This window comes from Solanum verrucosum, unplaced genomic scaffold, assembly GCF_900185275.1.
Source record: "Solanum verrucosum unplaced genomic scaffold, falcon-dt-bn FXZP01000009.1, whole genome shotgun sequence".
NCBI lineage: Eukaryota > Viridiplantae > Streptophyta > Magnoliopsida > Solanales > Solanaceae > Solanum > Solanum verrucosum.
In genome coordinates, this window is record NW_026020231.1 from 2,653,208 (window position 1) to 2,672,216 (window position 19,009).

At 31.8% G+C, this 19,009-nt stretch overlaps 2 protein-coding genes across 2 annotated transcripts; both read right to left on the minus strand.

The window, feature by feature from the left end:
* Window positions 1–458: 458 nt before the first annotated feature.
* On the minus strand, window positions 459–6,707 carry LOC125832125 (putative cyclic nucleotide-gated ion channel 8). Its single transcript, XM_049511264.1, has 8 exons — window positions 6,566–6,707; window positions 5,654–5,790; window positions 4,748–5,315; window positions 3,833–4,045; window positions 2,816–3,117; window positions 2,212–2,323; window positions 1,460–1,696; window positions 459–1,331 (listed from the first exon to the last, which is right to left on the minus strand). The coding sequence occupies exons 2-8, from the start codon at window positions 5,707–5,709 to the stop codon at window positions 747–749; spliced, it is 2,073 nt and encodes a 690-aa protein (XP_049367221.1). The 5' UTR covers window positions 5,710–5,790; window positions 6,566–6,707; the 3' UTR covers window positions 459–746.
* A 3,063-nt stretch (window positions 6,708–9,770) lies between these two features.
* On the minus strand, window positions 9,771–11,664 carry LOC125832457 (probable N-acetyltransferase HLS1). The gene is made up of 3 exons (XM_049511608.1): window positions 11,440–11,664; window positions 11,184–11,332; window positions 9,771–10,686 (listed from the first exon to the last, which is right to left on the minus strand). Exons 1-3 carry the CDS (start codon window positions 11,662–11,664, stop codon window positions 9,831–9,833), a joined length of 1,230 nt encoding a protein of 409 aa, XP_049367565.1. The 3' UTR covers window positions 9,771–9,830.
* Window positions 11,665–19,009: the final 7,345 nt, after the last annotated feature.

Genomic DNA, 19,009 nt, shown 5'->3' on the forward strand with positions numbered 1-19,009 from the left:
TTTATATCTGTGATTAGCCCCATTATTCAAATGACATATTATTTGAAGAAATATGAAATAGGTCAGTCAACTTCTCCTATTGAATCATTTCTCATTAGACTAATACCTTGTTCCCTTACTGCAGACAGCAACTTGGTTCGAAGAAGATTTGATTTAGAAGCAACTTCTGCATGGCGTAGTTAAGCAGTAGAACTGAGATACAAGAAAAAGTTGGTTACAAAAAGAAGAGGATGGCGGTGGAAGCTTACAGATCCATACCCCCGTGGTGGAGAAATTAGGTACGGAATAATTACCGAACTCGTTGAATCAACAATGTTCTTTAATATAATGCTTCCCCCGCCTTTAAAGAGAAAAAGTTCCAGTCATCAGATATCCACAAAATAGTTTCAGATCCAGTCAACTAACACATATCAAAGCAGTTAGAAAAAGAAAATATAGAAGTAAAGAAGACATAGCAATTGCCTTTTCCATAGGGAATACGTTCCCGTTGGACAAGAAAATAATATACTTTTGTTGTGTTAACTGTTCTTTTACAAAATTGAGACATTTTGAATACACAAAACTAAATCTCTTACAGCAATCCCAAAACAATTCTCTAATATTTAAAATTCAAACACTCGAAACAAAAAATGTCTTCTTGACTTAGTCTGGATTATGGACACTAATGCCAGTCTTTGAAACCTCTAGAACTTGAGCTCTAATGCCTGTGAACTCCAAATAGGATTAGCAGCGAAAATGTGAAGAGACTAATATGGTCTCTCCGGAGATTTGTGCAGCATTGGAGTAAACTCAGTTTCTCCATCATCGTTCTCATTAAATCCGTCCTCTTCCATTTCCTCAATTTGACGAAGTTCTGCAATTTTCCTCCTTGTATGCCGGCGCCATGCAGCTTGTATGAAGCTGGCAGCCCAGGTTCTCCATTGCTGCGAGTAAAACCTAAAAGTGTGTTGTACCTGTCGACTCTGCAACCGCCTGAACTGTGATGTAATGTACTTCACTTCTTCTGCCTCTAAGGCAAATGCCTCTACTTCTGTCAAAGCCTTGACTGTTCTAGTTGATGGCGGCAAGTTAGAACCGGATTTTGGATCCAATGCCCATGTTAGCAGCTCCTCACCACAGAAGTCATTTTCTTTCAAGATACCTCTGTTGAAGAATCCACTTCTCCCACCATCAGTTGTTACACTTTCTAGGCGACCACGGATTATAAACATCATTTCACCAACTGGATCTCCTTCTCTAACTATATATGTTCTTTCTGTGCATAAACTTGGTTTCAATCTCTCACATATGGCATCAAGCATTCTCTCATCCATGTTCTCAAACAAGGGCACCTGCAAAATGTATCATTCACAATATTTTAACATCAAATTTCACATCAAGGTTTCGAACATATAAAAAAGTACTCTACATCATGCCCAACAATGTGAACTTGAGCTATCAACAAGCTAAGAGTACTTACCCTTCTGACCAAATTCAAACAGAGATGCCGCTTAATATCCCTCCTAAGATCTTTGGGCAGATTTTGCACCAAACTCTCTTCATCTACTCCTCTAGTTTCCAACCATTTGTACTGATCGTAACGTCGAACTCTCTCCCTTAGCTCAGGAGGAAGTACTCTATGATGCATCCACTGCTCTGAGTCGCGCCTTTTGACCCTCATCTCCTCAAGTCGTACTGTTAGAGACTGAAGATAGGTCTGTAGGGTGCACAAAGCCAAAGTATAAGCACTATTATAATGTATGAACTTAAATACTTCTCTAACCTAACAAGCACTACCTGTACTTGTTAAAGAATTTACATGTTCCTGGAGCCTAATATATACAAGCATTTCCTTAATCAAGCAATCAATAGGTTGTTATAAATCATTTCTCCCATTTGTTTAGGAAGTAATGCGCTCAATTGTGCGAGCCCTCCATTTTTATTGTTTGAACCAATCTGAATTAGGAAAAATATGGGAGGGAAAATACCAAATTTTATCTACTCTGACTAAACAATACTATTAGAAGGATAAATGATAAAAAGGAGGTATGAGATCTGTTCAAAATATTACTAGCTTTGACCTTCAAAAAAAAATTAAAAGAATAAAGGAAGTATCACACTGAAAACTTATGTACTATTCTGCATCATCTTCTACAGAATCTGGCAACATTAACCTTAAGAAAAAAGTTGCCAAAATAAAAAACGTAAAGAGGGCGTCCTTAATCTACTAACCTGCATGTTTCCAATGAGAAGAGCAAATAGTAGGAGTCCAGAAATGGCCAATATTATTGAAAAGAGATTTTCCTTAGTATAGGTACTGGTCTCAAGCCCCTGACCAAGTGTGCTGTAAAAAATGAAATTTAAAACAAGTTGTTAAAGCTCACAAAGGCATTGTCCAAAGGGTGATTTTCTGACTCTCATGAACACCCCCATCAGAACAGGGAAAATCACGATTCCAAGAGCATCGATAAAGCCCTGTTCTAGGACAAATAAAAAACTACGTCAATAAAGGAAAGCAACAGAACATCATTTTGTCTGAATTATAGACAGCGCACTTCCACAGAAGCCTCTTGCCTTCTAACCATACTATGCCACTCAATGGAGTAGTAAACTAAGAAAACAAACTTTGATGACACCTCGATAGCTTTCAATTTTTTACCTTTTGTTGAACTAAAAGTAGACAGTTAGTTTGTGTTTCAATGTGGAGTAAGATAATTTTCTCACAGAAATCGGGAAGATCTTTGAGGCAGACAAATATTATTAACTAAAGACAGAGTGTGAAAAGGAGGGAAAATGGAACAATATAATTAGGCGCATCATATAGCTGAAGTTTTACCTCAAATTCTGCAAGCCCCACCACAAACAAAAACAATATTTGATCACGAAATCTTCAGTGTCAAGAACATTAGTTGTTACAGCTCTTGCATATATTCCATACGAAAATTTCTCCTCCTCAGCACAGTTTTCATCAAGAACACTCTTACCAATGTCTTGCCATTCTGTCAAATTGAAGTTTCCTTCACGTGAACAATACAGATAAGATAATTTTTCGTTGCACTGGTCATTTTCGGTACATGCTTCATTCCAACATGTATCTTTGCGTTCAACAGCTAACAGGTACCAAACGGCCCCAAATATCTACATATCATAAACAACAAACTTTAAGCATTTCTGGGTTCTTGAAAGATGGCCTTCTGATCATGTTTGAGACTCATTGATTATTTAACCGGAGTTACCTTAGCTTCTCTTAGTACCATAAATAATCAAAGTAACTGATGAAATTCTAGTTAACAGTTCAGATTATAATGATAACAAAGTATGCCGAAAGGAAAAGGAAATCAAAGGATCCAGTCTACCCATTGAAGTGGGGGAATAGGTAAGAGTGATGTACTACTCATGGTCAATGAGGAGATGAAAAGATTGCAGTGCAGTGTCCCAAATGATGTCCTCTAACAAATACTATTTGTCCGAGACACAAAGCTATTTAAACTATGAAATCTAGAAAAGGGAAGAGTATATTGTGAATGATCATTTTTAGATGCCATATACAATTGTCGCAGAATTTTCATATTCTAGGCAAAGGACCATAAAAGAGCATAGTGGAAAATCAACTACCACTAAATGGTCTTTTAATAAGAATTTTGACGAAAAACTAAGCTTTACTAAATACTAATGGGTTCCTTTAGAATATGTTAGCAGGATGTTTTATCTTGCTACTATATACGTTCTTACTGTATGTAATGACTGGTCATTTTATGTCAAAACCTTATCAGACAAATACGAAGAGAAATTTGTGAAAGCACAAAAGAGTAATATTAAATGCACTAACGAACAAACTTGAAAAGTTACTTACATGACTAGCTAGAACAAACCACAACAGATAATATGCAGCACCAGCCCAAGCAGTTTCTGCAAACACCCCTGCAGTCTTTTTCAAATCCGAACTTAATGGAATAAACCGCAAAAATCTAGGAATATATTGAATGAGGATGATGTACGATAATAATGTCTTTGTAACCAATACATCCGAACCTCTTGATCCACCAAGATATCTCCATGTCACAGTCTGAAGAAGAAAATGCACTAGAAGGAATAAATCAACCAAATACCACTTTTGTAGAAAGAAACAATCGTAAAACTATAGTTGAAGCTTTCATTAAGAGATCAAGATGTTTCTTTTTTCTTAATTTTAATAAGATAAAAATAACAATGGAAAATGGTCTTGTGTGATTTTAGTAAAAGGGCATTAGCATTCAAACGAAGAAACAAAAGGTGCATGGTGTGACTGCCAATACTTATATGCATGCCCCCTCTAACTTTCTATTTGTGTGTGTCTCTATTGCTGGAATAAAAGGTGCATAGAGAAAAATAGGTATTATGTATATATTGCTGTAACAATTGCTAAAATAGATTATATGCATATTTGCCTCACTATCTGCATGTGTGTGTGAGCCTGTCACTGTCACAGAGTGTGTGAGAGAGAGAGTGTGTGTTCCAAAGATATGTATATAGCACAGCCTGGTGCACTGCGGGGTCCAGGGAAGGGCCGGACCACAAGGGTCTATTATACGCAACCTTATCCTGCATTTTTGCAAGAGGTTGTTTCCGCAGCTTGAACCCGTGACCTCTTGGTCACATGGTAGCAATTTTACTAGTTATGCCAAGGCTCCCTTAAAGAGAGTTCCAAAGAGAAAATTATTTATCCAAATGGTTGCTGAATGTTGAATGTGCACATGAGTTGTTACATAGTCAGAGGTATGGTAGGAACCTGTGGTGCAGGAAGAACGGAAAGGAAATCCACTACAAAGTAACGGCTGAGGTATCTGGTTGCTATTTGCTTGGGATCTATTACAAGTTCACCTCGCCCAAAAACACGGGAAGATGGAGCAATAAAAGCTGTTCGAAATTGGAGAACCATGCGGATAAGGTAAAAGAGATCAACTGCTGTCCGCATCCAACTTACTATGTTTGCTAAACTTTCATCTATGTGGAGACACTTCCCTTCATCCTTAAAAACAGGAAGGTAGAGAAATAGAGGATCAATAGATACTGCAAAAATACATGATATGACCAATAGCCTATTCCAGAACAGGAGAGACTTGTCTTGAGGATCAAATATCCTTTGATCTGAAACTCTCAGATCTTCTGGGAAAACTGCTCGGGTAACGCCAGATTTCAGTGTTCTACCAAATGTCACTAGTCCCTCAGATCCTCTTTTTACTCCCAGTTTTATTGACTTGGATGGGTTGGTTGCGTGCCCCTCTATATTAAATCCATACTTTGTCCTTCCATCCATATCGGACTTAAACGATATGTCAGAGTTAGCGTCCTCCAACCTGCAAGAAACAAGGAAAACTTTTTCTGACTTACAATAGACAACTAGTTCATTTCAGGAATTTAATCAGGGGTGTAGAGGCTGTCTCAAAACCATATGACTATAAAACAATTGAAGTGATAATACTACATCCATTAATTACTTAGGCTAAAAGTATCAGTATGCAATATGTGTTTAAAGACAAGAAAACACGTAAAGAATACACTAGCTGCCTTAATGCAGCAATTTACGGTACTGAAAGTGAAGAGTCCAAGCAACTTAGGTTAAAAGCCCTCGTCTACATTATTGGACTAAACAGAGATGAAATATGTGAATATTGCAGAGATTTTGAAAGCATACCTTACAAACTTTTCTTTTTGTCCTCCAATAATCTGCGACTTGTAATTACCAAACATTGTGTAAAATCTCTTGCATAGAGAGTGAAGGAGTTCATCAAAACATCAGGCATATGGCCACATCAAATACTTATGTTTTGACTGCATTTTAATTTGATACAAATAAGGTGTCAGTAGATTCAGGTGGATCCATCTAGAATTTTCATTAAGGAGGTTCAACTATATAAGAAATAAATACATGAAAAACCAAGAAAATATATATCTTTTATCTTATCAATATAGTGTAATTTTCCATCAAATAGGGTGTGAATGAACCCTTGCCCCTACCTGGCTCCGTCCCTGAGTAGATTGTAAATAACGAGTAAATAACCATCCATAACATTGACCAATTCCAATAGTTCCAACACAAATTCCTATGTTTCTCTTTCATCCTCTCTCTCTATGGCCTATGTCAATTGGTTTTATGTGGATGAATTGCATTTCGTCAATCAAAAACAAAACAAAAAATACACAACACCTATAAATTTCAGAATTTCGTGCTTTTTTCTTCTTTCGGAATCCACCATTTTCCATTTCCTCAACAACCAAAAAAAATGTGAAGAGGTAGAAACAGATATATAGCTATAGCTAGATGATTAATGACAATGAGAAAAAAAAAAAGGTCTCAAAATTCGTTATGCATGCATGCATACGTAACAAGAAAAAAATAAACAATTCAATAAAATAGTACAATTTCTTGAAATTATATCTTCTTTTTAAATCAATTGTACGACAAAAAATCTGTGTTTGTGTATGAAAAGTTAAAAAAAATGTATTTAAATTTCCCCCTCTCAAATAGAAACAAGATCATCATCACCAAATTGAAGCCAAAAAATTAAAAAATTTGGGAGGGAGAAGGGTAAAAAATGGAACTTACTTGAACGTTGACGATTCTAATTTTACGAAATGAATCAAGAAATGCAGGAGAATAATTAGAAAAGAAGTAGTTTTTTTTTTTTTTTAAGAGGGTGGAAGAAACTGAAAAGGAGAAAGAGATGGAGGGAATAAAAAAAGGGAAGAAATGAAAAGGAATTTTTGTTATAACGAATTATTTTGGACAACGTTCCGCTTTCTTCTTGAAATTAAGGTCGGAGAATTTTTGGACTTGACTCCTCTCCATTACATTTTCCCTCCATTTCAACGGAAATCCTAAAAGGGAAACAAACCTTTATTAATTAATAAATATGAAAGAAAATAAAAATATAAAAACTTTAATTTAAAACATTACACATGGTCAAACCCCAATTGACACATTTGATGACACTCATGTTCTGTGTCTTAGATTTTTCTTATACTATGTCGTGGGTTTTTTCTTTTTTTCTTAAGGAGAGAATAAAACATTTATTACAATTTTTATTTTTATTTATCTTCTAGACTAAAGAATTTAAAATCTACCGTAATTATTGGAGTTTTGAAAACAACAACTTAGAGGGTCTTTGGATTGATTTAAAAGGCCAGTTTTTGATTTTGGAAAGTGTTTGATAAATATAAAAATAACTTAATAAGTCAAAAAATGACTTAAAATAATGTAGAAAATGTTTGGCAAGATTAAAAATAACTTAAAATAAGTTAAAAAAAATCAAAAGTAGGTCTCCCCTACTTTTTATTTTCTTGACTTAAAAGTCGTTTAAGTTCTACTTTTTATAATAATTTACATAAATATCATTGTGTTAAAAGTTAATTACATTATTTCCCTATGATTTTCCAAATTACAAGAATCCCTTAAAATTTATGGATTTTGGATACATCACTGGACTTTTGGATACATCAGTAGACATCCAGATACATAGGGGAGGGATGTATCAGAGAGGGTATAGGACATTTGGATACATAGGGGAGAGATGTATTAGAGAGGGGATGAATGTATCCGAGAGGGAAATGGTGTATCAAAAAGGAAAGGGACGTATTCGAGAAGAAGATATGAATGTATCAGCGAGGGGATTTTTGATTTTTTTTTAAAATGATAGAATTTTAAAGATTATATTAAAATAAGATATGTATTTAAGTATTTTTTTCCTTTTATTTTTGACGTGAAAGCTATACTTTTCTAAGTCAATTCAAAGTGGGGAATAATACTACAATTTTAAAGAATAAAATTTGTGAGATACAACAGCAGTGCATTGATATTGACGATGCGCAAGAGCCAAAGTAGCAAGTTATCTTTAATTAATTAGGATAACGTGTTATAGGCAGTGATTTCTAACATAATTTTTTTCATAATTGAGTTCACACTCAAAATTTCTGATTAAAAATGAAAGGACATACCTAACTATGTTACCGCAATCCTGGGGAATGAGATCTTATTGGTTAACCTGACATGATATGATATATGTAATTTTAAGAAAATAACATTTCCGTAACACAATTTCAAAGTATTTATTTAAGAGTATATGTAAAACTAATACTACGAAAAACTATAGACTAACAGAAAAGCCAAATATTTAGTCGTCATTTAGTGCGTCGCATTAAATATTATAAATTCTGAGTATATATAAGTAGTTGATAATTAGCTAAGTAAGACTATCAACTGGTGTAAATCACATTTAAACAGTACTTATATAAATACATATTTCATATATATAATATCATGCACACTGTACAGTACGTGTATATGTATGAAATTTACGTTTTATATTATGCACTACTAAGTCCTAAGCATATCTATATTTTACATCACTAGATATTTATTACAATAACAATAAAAATTCAGTATAATTTTACATGTAGAGTACATTGAAGAGGGATAGTATGTATGTAAATCTCACCCTTTTATCGTGATGATAGATATATAAAGTATTTCTGATAGACTCTTAAACTTAATGTAGGAAGAGGTAAAAAAGAAAGAAATTGTAATAACATGAATAAGATAAACAAAGTGAACCAATTTATAACAATAGTAGCATAAAAATAACTGATTAGAAAGTTGCATGATGAGTTAATTATAAGTAAGTGGGTAGAACGTGGTCGTCATTATTAATTGTAGATTAGTGCTAAATGGTTCAACAGTTGTTAAGCTAGAAAGCGTTTTAATTTGATGATTATATGCGATGATCAAATTAAAGTTCTAAAGCTAACGCGTGGCTAGATTCCTGCTGTCATTAGTATAATTTTGTTGTTTAATTAATTAATTAATTAATCCCAGCGCCGTTTGGTCTTTGCTCTTTCAGCCGAAAGTTTTAGAAATGCTAATCTCTCTTTAATTTGCATAAATATTGGGGAGGGGACCATTAGTTATTCCATATTATTCCCATCTTTTACTCCACAATTTAAACCATAAGATGAAAATAATTGATACTATAATTTGATCCCTCTTTTACTTAATTTAAATTTTGATTCTTGTGATATTTGACTAAAGGTATTTAGTTTTTAACTAGTTGGCTGTATGCGTGTTTTTTATCCTTTTATATAGAAAATATATCATGTTTAATTATATTATTTTAGAGTGATGTTAACAACATAAACTTATCACAATGAGTCATTAAATAGTTTGAGTAGTTATAATTCATTTGATTTTACGAGTAGAGAGATCAAAATTCAAAAGTCAAAGTTAGGGTCAGAGTCAGCTCGGTCAATTTATATATGATTAAAATTATTTTTGAACCCTTTTCCGCTAGTTCATCATTAGTTCTTTATATTTTGAACTCCTTGATAAAAAATTAGATTCCGCAACTATCAAAAGTGCACATTAATTTCAATTAATTAAAGTTTTTAAATATACTTAGTAATATGTCACAAGGGTCAATTTTAGAATTATCAATATCTTAAAAAGACTAAAAGCACAATTTTCCCTTACAAAGGAAAAAAAAGGCTTATTTTTAGTTACTCTCTACATTTCAATTTATAGCACGTAATTTGACAGAATAAGGAATTTTGAGAAAAAAAGATAATTGACATTTTTTATCTGAAATATGTCATGAGATTTCCACGGCTAAAGAAACATGTCATTCAGGATATTAAACTGAACAAATTAAAGCTAAACAATTTCTAAAGAGAACATTCTTTTTGAAATACACTAATAAGAAAATAGTATCATATAGCCGACCCCGAATTGTTTTGAAACTAAGGGGTAGTCATTGTTGTTGGTTGGAATATACAATTGCTCATTATATATAAGCTTATCTAAAACTCCATGCAAACCTAATTTAGAAGTCACGCGGATCAACGAAAATAACTGATGAAGAATTAGAAACTTGAGACTCCATCCAATTATCATCCTTAGATAATTCATTGACATCAAGTTTCTTCATACACCATAAGTCTCCCCATGAAAACTTGTTCCATCGCGGTATCGCCTCTTTAATAGGATCATCAAACCCAACTTCAGACACCAACAAACGACACTCTTTATCATTTCTCCCCATATTATGCGCGAATGCATAAAGTGATTTCATAAGCCTTGGACCATCTTTACCTTCCATATGAATTCCATACAACAAATAAAACCCAAACATTTTAAAAATATTAGGTATCGATGGAACCCTTAACCATGGCATCCATGAGTCCAAAACCCTAGTCCCTAGACAACAAGCGTATTTTAGCGACGATACGCCTCTTACTTGTAACTTATAAACTTCCTTAGTGTTCCACACACTTAGTATAGCAAAAGTTGTTGGAAAAGATCCACTCTTTGGATCCCAATTTAAGAGTGTTTTCTTTGGTACAGCCATGAAAGTACCAAAATTAAGCTTGTTGTCTAGTATATGATCAATATCTTTAGGGAAAAACTCCGAATTCGCAAAAATACGTCGATAGAATGACTCAGAGAGTTGTGGTGAAACTCGCACGATAGCAATGTCGGATGCAACCGGCTTATAATGAGCATGAACTGGTTGAACTAACACGGAAGGAGTACGAAATTTCGCGTAATTACATTTCGATATGAATAATTTTATCGATGCTTCGTTGCTACTATCCGTAGCCATATAAGCATATTTTGCTCCATTGATTTTGCTCCATTCTTCTAAGTTTTCAACTAGTTTTGTTCCAATGCCAAGCCTCCTAAATTTTGAAAATATAACCAAAAAAAGAAATAATCAATATATTTGAATATACTATAGTTTAGAAAAAAAGGTGTGATGGAAAATAAAACATGTCAAGACGACGACTTTGTATATATGATTAATTAAAGTCTAACAAAGTAGGAGACATTTTTTTTTTTTGCATTGTTCTAGTCATTTTGGGAGTCTCCCATTGATGTTTGTAAAGTTAAACTAAAGGTACTTTAATTTGGCCCATGCATATTTAACTTATTCAATTATGAATATGTTCTGATAACGACATAATTTCTCTTAAAATACTGTTAAAAGAGCATCATTTTTGCGTAGATTATGAACTAAATTGGATATATAGTTGGAAAGCATATCATTTGCCATTGTGTTTTCACATTTATATGTGCGATCCTTAAGATTTATAGTATAGATTCTAATATTCCAACGATATTTGAGTGACCTAATAATATAAATAATATTTTGCTCCTGACTGACGATGATTCGTACCTGTGGTGAGATGAAACACGCAGACCAAGAACATAAGCAATTTTTACATAAACTGGACATGGAGTTGAGCCGTTGTTTCCTCTAGTCACAGTCTTTATACAACCTCGAATTACCCCAACAATATCTCCATCGTTGCCATATTCAGCTACCTGAATTGTAATAAGTCACTTTATGTAAGGGGAAATTAAAATTTCGTATTACTCTGAATCATGCATAACACATAACATAAATTGAAACAGAAGAAATAGTTACGTACCAACATAACATGTAAGGGGAGATTGCGAATACGACTAATGGGGTCACCCATGAGGTCAGTAAACAACGATGGTTGCCCTCGTTGTCCAAAATCACACTGTCCTTCCAATTCTTCCACAGCCAACTTGTCCTTCTCTTCATCATATTGTCTTACAACAATTTCTTCAGTTTTTTTATTGGTATTATCATAAGTTGATAAATTCTCTTCTGAGATATTAAGAGACATTCACCTAATATAGAGTGAAGAATGTTTGTGTTTATATATTGATTGAGCTGCTAATAAAATTTGATCTTATATCATCCTATATATATATACACCTAAAGCTTGTACTATACTTTGGTCCTTTAATTATTTCATGTTAATTAAAGTAAGTGGGACCTACTAACTGATGACATGGCAACATCACCGGTTTTTGTGGACCTTTTTTCTTCTATATTGTTGTTGATAAATTCTTTGGGAATTTGTTTAGACTAAAATAGCGTTTGATCCTAGATTTTGCATCAAATTCTAAAAGTTTATCTTTTAAGTGTTTGTTTGACGAATATAGATATTGCATCAGATTTTAAAATGTTATTTTCAAATATCTGTTTGACTATAAATTTTGGATCAGATTTTGTAAACTGCCTTAAAAAAGTTTTCAAGAGCCAAACTAGAGCTAAATATATTATACTAGTTGATTCATATTTTAAAAGATTAATTTATAATATATTCTTCTTAATGCTAAAGGTAAAGAGGTGCATGTATCTATACTAATAGCTAATACTTTAATATCCAATTGATGGTGATTGTTATTGTTAAGCTAGTGAATTGTGTTCCAATAATTGTTTCTCCATGAGATTGTCATCTTGCGCTTCATACATGATGGTGGCAATGAGTATGGTTAGAGTCCCACATTGATATATCGGATTTGATCATTTTGAACAAGCATCTTACTTTTCAAACTAGATTTTAAGGTTAAGTTAAATTCAATATCTTTTGTTTTCCTATCATAATATATATTAAGTCAGAAATATCGGGTTTCAGTTAGATTCAAGTTTCAGTTCTTATCAAACGTGATAGGATATGAGATCTTTCAGTCCTTAGTTAAAGGTGTCTGATTCGAATGAAAAAGCATTTTTGATAAAGAATACACTTTCATTAATTCCAAGCTTTGGAAGTATGATTCGTTATGAAGAAATTCAGATTCATATCTTTGATTGTACCTTCATTTGTTAAGTAATCATAAAATAAATATTTTAAAGTTAGTTAAGGAAGAAGGGAATAGCATGAGAGAAAAGCAAGGAGGAAAAGGGAAAGGGGTACCACTAATTATGATTAATTTAAATAAAACAATGGTTAATTAAGTTAAAAAGTTATTGTTAGTTCTAGGATGTACCTTCTAATTGGATGTGGAGATAAAAGTAGTTTCTTGGATCAATAATTGGGTTGGGTTGGTGAGAATCGTGGCCAAATAGAGAGGGGTTTATTGGCTAACATGTGGAGGGGGGCTTATTAGGTGATAATTAAATCACTTGATATTTAATTTATAATTAATCCATTTGCACTTGCCCTTTGCTTTTGTGCCCAAAAATAATGGCTGATGACATGAAGAAAAGGAGACAAGTGTTGGATGGATGAGAACGCACCACCCTCTTTTTTTCTTTTTTTTTTAAACAAAATATTTAATATTTAATATTTAAAATTTATCGATATCGATTAGTTTAGAGATGCATCACATGATATAACATTATAACTCATTTAAAGAGAAGTGCTTTTTATTAGAATAGTACTAATATTCTTCTATTTTCAACACTCAAATCTACTCATTTAAGGGAAAGAACTTTTTGTTAGACTAATTACATTCTCTTTATTTTCCATAGTCGAAAATGAACCCTAATTTAATCATGAAGATGGAGTAATTTTGTCTATCAGTTGATTCAGATTTGCATCATATGACAATGACATGATTCATTTAAGGAGAAGCGCTTCTTATTAGAATAATTTGCTTCATTTTTAATACTCTAATTTAAATTTTCTGATTAAAGATATGGTATTGAAGTACGGCAAAGCCAAAATTTCAACTAATAAAGTTCTATATATACTAGAAAAGCAAGCATACGGAGAAAAGAAGCTAAATGAATCTAAAATCTACAATCGATTAATTTAGATTTGACTTATCTAACAAAATATATCTCCTATAATTAGACTCTTCATTTTCAAAATTCGAATTCAAAATCTTTCAACATTATGGCGCATACCAATCTTTCTTTTTAATGTCCTATAAAATTATTGCTCCATGTGTCAAATCTTAACCTTTGGATTATTGATTGATAACCCGCCGCCTAGCTATAGAAAACAAAGATTTTCTCCACATGAAATCTGAACCTACATGGATTAGTAGCTAGGGTAGTTTACCAATATCGAGATCTTCCTTTTAATTGGATACTAATCTAATCTATCCCTAATTAATAGTCCTCCAACATTAATTATATATGTGATTAAGGCAAGTAGCCTAAAAATAGAAGGCTATATATAAGTTTATTGCCTATAAACGATATCTAATTAATAAGTAAAGCTCTTTTCTTGATCTCATTAGGTATTTTTTTTTAAATTAATCCTTCACGTTCGAACACGCCAAACAGTTAATAGGCCATGCATGCCTGATGGAGCATACTTATTTATGAATTAAAATTATATAAACTTTATATAATGTAGAAATATTTTAATAATTAGGTTGCTTATTAAGTAATCATAGGTTAATTTTTTATTAAGTATTATTAATTGGTAATGTGGTAAAGTTAGTAATTAAAGTGCTATTGCATATTAAACTTCTCTGCTTGTATTAAAATAAATCTTTATGTACACTTATTAAAATGAATTTTAATTATATATATTGATAATGTACGTAAAGATTTTCGATATGTGATATCACATTAGTTACTTTTTACCACACCATCAATTACAATAACATATCCAGTGAAATTCACAAGTCGAGTTTGGAGAGGGTAGAATGTACGCAGACCTTACCACTACCTCGTGGAGATAGAGAGGTTGTTTTTGAAAGATCTTCGGTTCAAGTGCAGCAAATCTAGGTACAAAGAAGGAGACAGTGAAGAAAACAAGACCACAACACCAATTAATAATACTTAATAAAAATTAACCTATGATATTACTTAGGAAAAAGGGTCTGAAAAATACTTCAACTTTTGCCAAAATTGTTGTTACGATACCAAACTTTATGGAGGACCTTTTAACCCTCTGCACTATTTAATAGTGTATTTTAAAAGTATATATGTGCCCACGTGGGCACATTATTATTTATAATGATGCAATATTTATGATGTCCACATGGACACATATATACCTTTAAAATACACTATTAAATAGTGCAGGGGTAAAAGGTCCTTTCCAAAGTTTGGTATTGTTACAACAATTTTGGTCAAAGTTCAGATATATTTCAGACATTTTTCTCTATTACTTAACAAGTAACCTAGTTACGTTATTTAAATATTTCTACATTATAAGTGCATATAATTTTAATTGTAAGTGTTCATTAATAATGCAAAGATAACTAGTAGAAGGAAAATTAAAGAGAAGACAAGATGGACCTATTTTTACTTTTAGCAAATATATTAAGTAGCACATAGAAATTAACCAGGATAAGAACTCAAAGTTATAGTAAATAAATAAATAAAGCAGAAGCTGAATTAAAATATTATAAAAAGTATATATTATGCACGTGATGATGAGGATAATAGGACTAGGTCCTATATATTCCATTTTTTTCAGAAAAAAAAAATGATGATATAATTAATACCTGTATATTATTGCTTAATTCTAAATTAAGTTCTACCTTATCTTAAAAGCATATTCTAAGTTGAATGCATATATCTCATAATAACCATTTGTCTAAAATTGATTCTCTAAACAATGAGAAAAAAAAAGTTGGAATTTCTAATTAATGAACAATTTTTTTTGAAAGACAGGATCAAGAAATGATATGATAAGGTAAAATATACAAAATATTCATTAGCATTAAAGCATATTCTTTTTCAATGTATTTCTAATGTTCAAAGGAGAATATATGTTGGGAAGCTTTGATTAATTTGTGTGGTATATATGATTAATTAAAATGTAATCTTGTTCTTAATTACTTTCCCAGATTTCTTCTAATTTTCATCCTTTTCTGTAATGTCCAAGTTAGGTCATAGGTACAACTTGTAACTTTAATTTAATTAATTTATATTATATAGTTGAATATGAATTAATTCCATACTATGACCTCATTGCCATCGTCTTAATTTATAATAAAATGCTTATGGTGGCTGAATCTTATCATTGTAGTAAAGTAACAAAGCTACTTTTTTCATATTAACTATTAAGATTATTGAATCATGTTTTGAAATATTGCTTAAAGAATAAAAATGGGAACAGAGAATATGTGCGAGATCCCGTTCATATCGTCCGTCCCTAATAAACAGTCTCTTTTGTGCTACCTTTTTCATAGAGTACAAATCTTATTTAAAAAAAAAAAAAATCATATTCAATTAATGGTAAAAAAATTTAATAATTTGACTCTTAAAATTCTAACGTTAGGACAAAGCGAGTAGATCATAATTTTAAAAAATGATTTTCCCTTTTGGACTTTTCCTATCTTGCTCAAGGAGTTATTGAGTTTTCATTCAGTATAATAATGCTACTAATAGAACAACAAAAGAAATAATTAAAAGTTCAAGCCCTTTAATTTGTTATTAGCCACTTCACCTTTTTTAAGTCCTAATCATGGTTTGTAACCTTTTCTTTAATATCTTTTTACAAGCGTTTTCTATTAATTTTTTTATTTTTATATACTATAATTATTTAGAAGGGAGTTTTGGAGTAATAATAAAGTTTTTTTTTTTGTATATAGGTCATCATTTCGAGCTTTGGAAGTAGCATGTCATTAATATATGTATTAAGGTAGACTGTCTACATCACACCCCTTATGATACGGCCCTCATGTGCATCGTATTTTTTAAAAATATACTATGGTTACTTAGTCCCAACGTATGATAATGATTTATGGATAGTACCATCTCACGATGTTTTTGTTTTGTTTAATTTTGGTTACTTAGTCTCAACGGATGATAATGATTGAAATTTGAAAGGTAGCAAGTGTTTAATGATGTTTTGATTTTATTTATTATTTATTTCCTGTATGTCTTGCTTTTCTATCAAAAGTTGATCCCACTTGCAAATTTTAGCTTGATGATAAATAAAAGTAGTGACTTGCTGACACTAAACTTTACAGGATTATTCCAATTTCATGTAATATAAATATTTCATTCATGGAATAAAACAACTTTATTTGATTTTGTTGTTTAGTATCCTATCATCAAAAATTAAGATTTTTCTTACTTTTACTAGCAAGTACTTATGAGTAGAGTTTCTATATTGCATCTAGATCAATTTCCACTTTTCCTTTAATTATCCAATACTCCATCTAATATCATAATTGGTTTGATAAAATCAGATTCACGCCACGTAAGATTCATTAAAAGATGATTAAACTCACCTAACAAGAATTTTCCATATCCAAAATATGAGCTCAAGATTTTTAATTAAGAGCGGAGGAATCTCATTGGATTCATGATTTTTTCGCGGTGCACGTCCCTTCCCTTTTATCTTTATTTTTTTTTAACAAAAAAAAAGAAGTATAAGTGAGAAGTGAGAACAGTACAAAAATTAAAGGGAAAATTACGTGGTTAAGCAAACTTATACTACTTAATTACTCATCATAACTATAGTTTGCTATAATAATCACTCGCGACTAACAGTATACATTAATTACGTGGGCAGACTTCAAGTTTGTATAATTAGCCACTTTTGTATATGTATAATTCGTCAGAATATTCAAATACATATGTATAATATACAATTATCTAACCGATATGCATATAAAATTCACCTCTCTCCCACTCTCTGCCCTCTCTTGCTCGCCTCTCTCCTCCCTCTCCCAATCTCGTTTTCCATATATACAAATGCATATGTATAATATACAATTATCTAACCGATATACATATACAATTCACCTCTCTCCCACTCTCTGCCCTCTCTCGCTCGCCTCTCTCCTCCTCTCCCAATGTCGCTCGTCTCTCTCCTCCCTCTCCCAATCTTGCTTGCTATATATACAAATACATATGTATAATATACAATTATCTAACCGATATACATATGCAATTCACCTCTCACACACTCTTTGCCCTCTCTCGCTTGCCTCTCTCCTCTCTCTCCCAGTCTCGCTCGCCTCTCTCCTCCCTATGACATGTAGCTACGAATTGTAATTATCAAACTATAGCTATGAAGAGTAATTAGACTATTTTTGAGTGGCTATATGTGAAAATTCCTCAAAATTAAAACATTGAGCACAAATTGGGGAAGCAGGCCCAATGATATGGACCCAATTCCACATTTTTGTGGCTCATGGAAATTTTGAAAACGACCTCATAATATTATGTGTGAAAATTTCATATATGACATTTATTAGACTAATATTTTCAAGTTATAGCAGTAGAATAAAACTTTCAAGTTGTAACAATAAAAAATTTCAGGTTGTAACATTTTATTAAATAAAAAAATATTTTTTAATTAATTGTAAAAATTTGTTATGAAAAAAATAAAAAGGATAAAAACTTAATTTTGAAAAAAATAAAAAAGGAATATAATTCAATTTTGAAGAAAAAAAACGGGAATAGGTGTATTAATAAAATTTGAATTGATTGATGATAATTATTAATTAGCATAAATTTAGGAGATTCAAACTAATTAGGAATATTTAGTTTCCTTAATTCACTCCAATCTATTAAAATTAATTAAAAAGTCTGATTTTATCCATTTTCTTCTATGTTACTCTCTCTTCGTTTTTTTTTTCCAGAATTGTTGTCACTGACGAGTAAATCAAGTTATTTTTTGTTTGAAACATCTTGATTTTGTTGTGATGGACGATTACTTATCTATATTAATTAAACATGGTGATAGATGGGATCCTTCAGGTTGAATAAATGTTGGTATGAATAATTGGATGTCAACTATATACAGTTTGGATACCAATTATATGGTGTTCATTGTGATCTCCAATTAAATATCAAAACTAAATTGTGTATGTATTCAATTGTTATGTAGTTTGTAAATAACTGATATCCAGAAATTTGTATCCAATTGATATGCAGTCTGTATATAACTAGTATCCTGAAATTATGAGAGTCAATCTGTAATTCATATGTAGTTGATAACTGACTTGAAGAAAACAATGCATATTTTATACCATTCAATACTTAAAATTGTATCAAAAACAAATATATATCGTTCAAAAGTTTAAAAAACATGAAATACTAAAGATTCTAAGTTGCAATCAACTATCTCAAATTTGATCTCCGTAGTCTTGGTGTAGGATAATTGTTGGTATCTGGAGCATGTTTTTTTGCTATGCGGGATCCATCAAATTTGCTAGCAACAGTCCCAATTACTTCACTCTCACTGATCGCACCATCATCATTCTTTATTTTTCGCATTGTCATCAACCTAGTTGGAGAAATTGAAAAAGAAACCTTCT

Excerpts from the sequence above, each read along its gene's own strand:
- LOC125832125 (XM_049511264.1), bottom strand. The coding sequence starts at position 5,709 with ATGTTTGGTAATTACAAGTCGCAGATTATTGGAGGACAAAAAGAAAAG. Across the intron at positions 5,316-5,653 it reads CAAAAAGAAAAGTTTGTAAG|GTTGGAGGACGCTAACTCTG; the intron begins GTATGCTTTCAA and ends TGTTTCTTGCAG. Across the intron at positions 1,332-1,459 it reads GTTTGAATTTGGTCAGAAGG|GTGCCCTTGTTTGAGAACAT; the intron begins GTAAGTACTCTT and ends TACATTTTGCAG.
- LOC125832457 (XM_049511608.1), bottom strand. The coding sequence starts at position 11,664 with ATGTCTCTTAATATCTCAGAAGAGAATTTATCAACTTATGATAATACC. Across the intron at positions 11,333-11,439 it reads TCCCCTTACATGTTATGTTG|GTAGCTGAATATGGCAACGA; the intron begins GTACGTAACTAT and ends ATTACAATTCAG. Across the intron at positions 10,687-11,183 it reads CGTGTTTCATCTCACCACAG|GAGGCTTGGCATTGGAACAA; the intron begins GTACGAATCATC and ends TTCAAAATTTAG.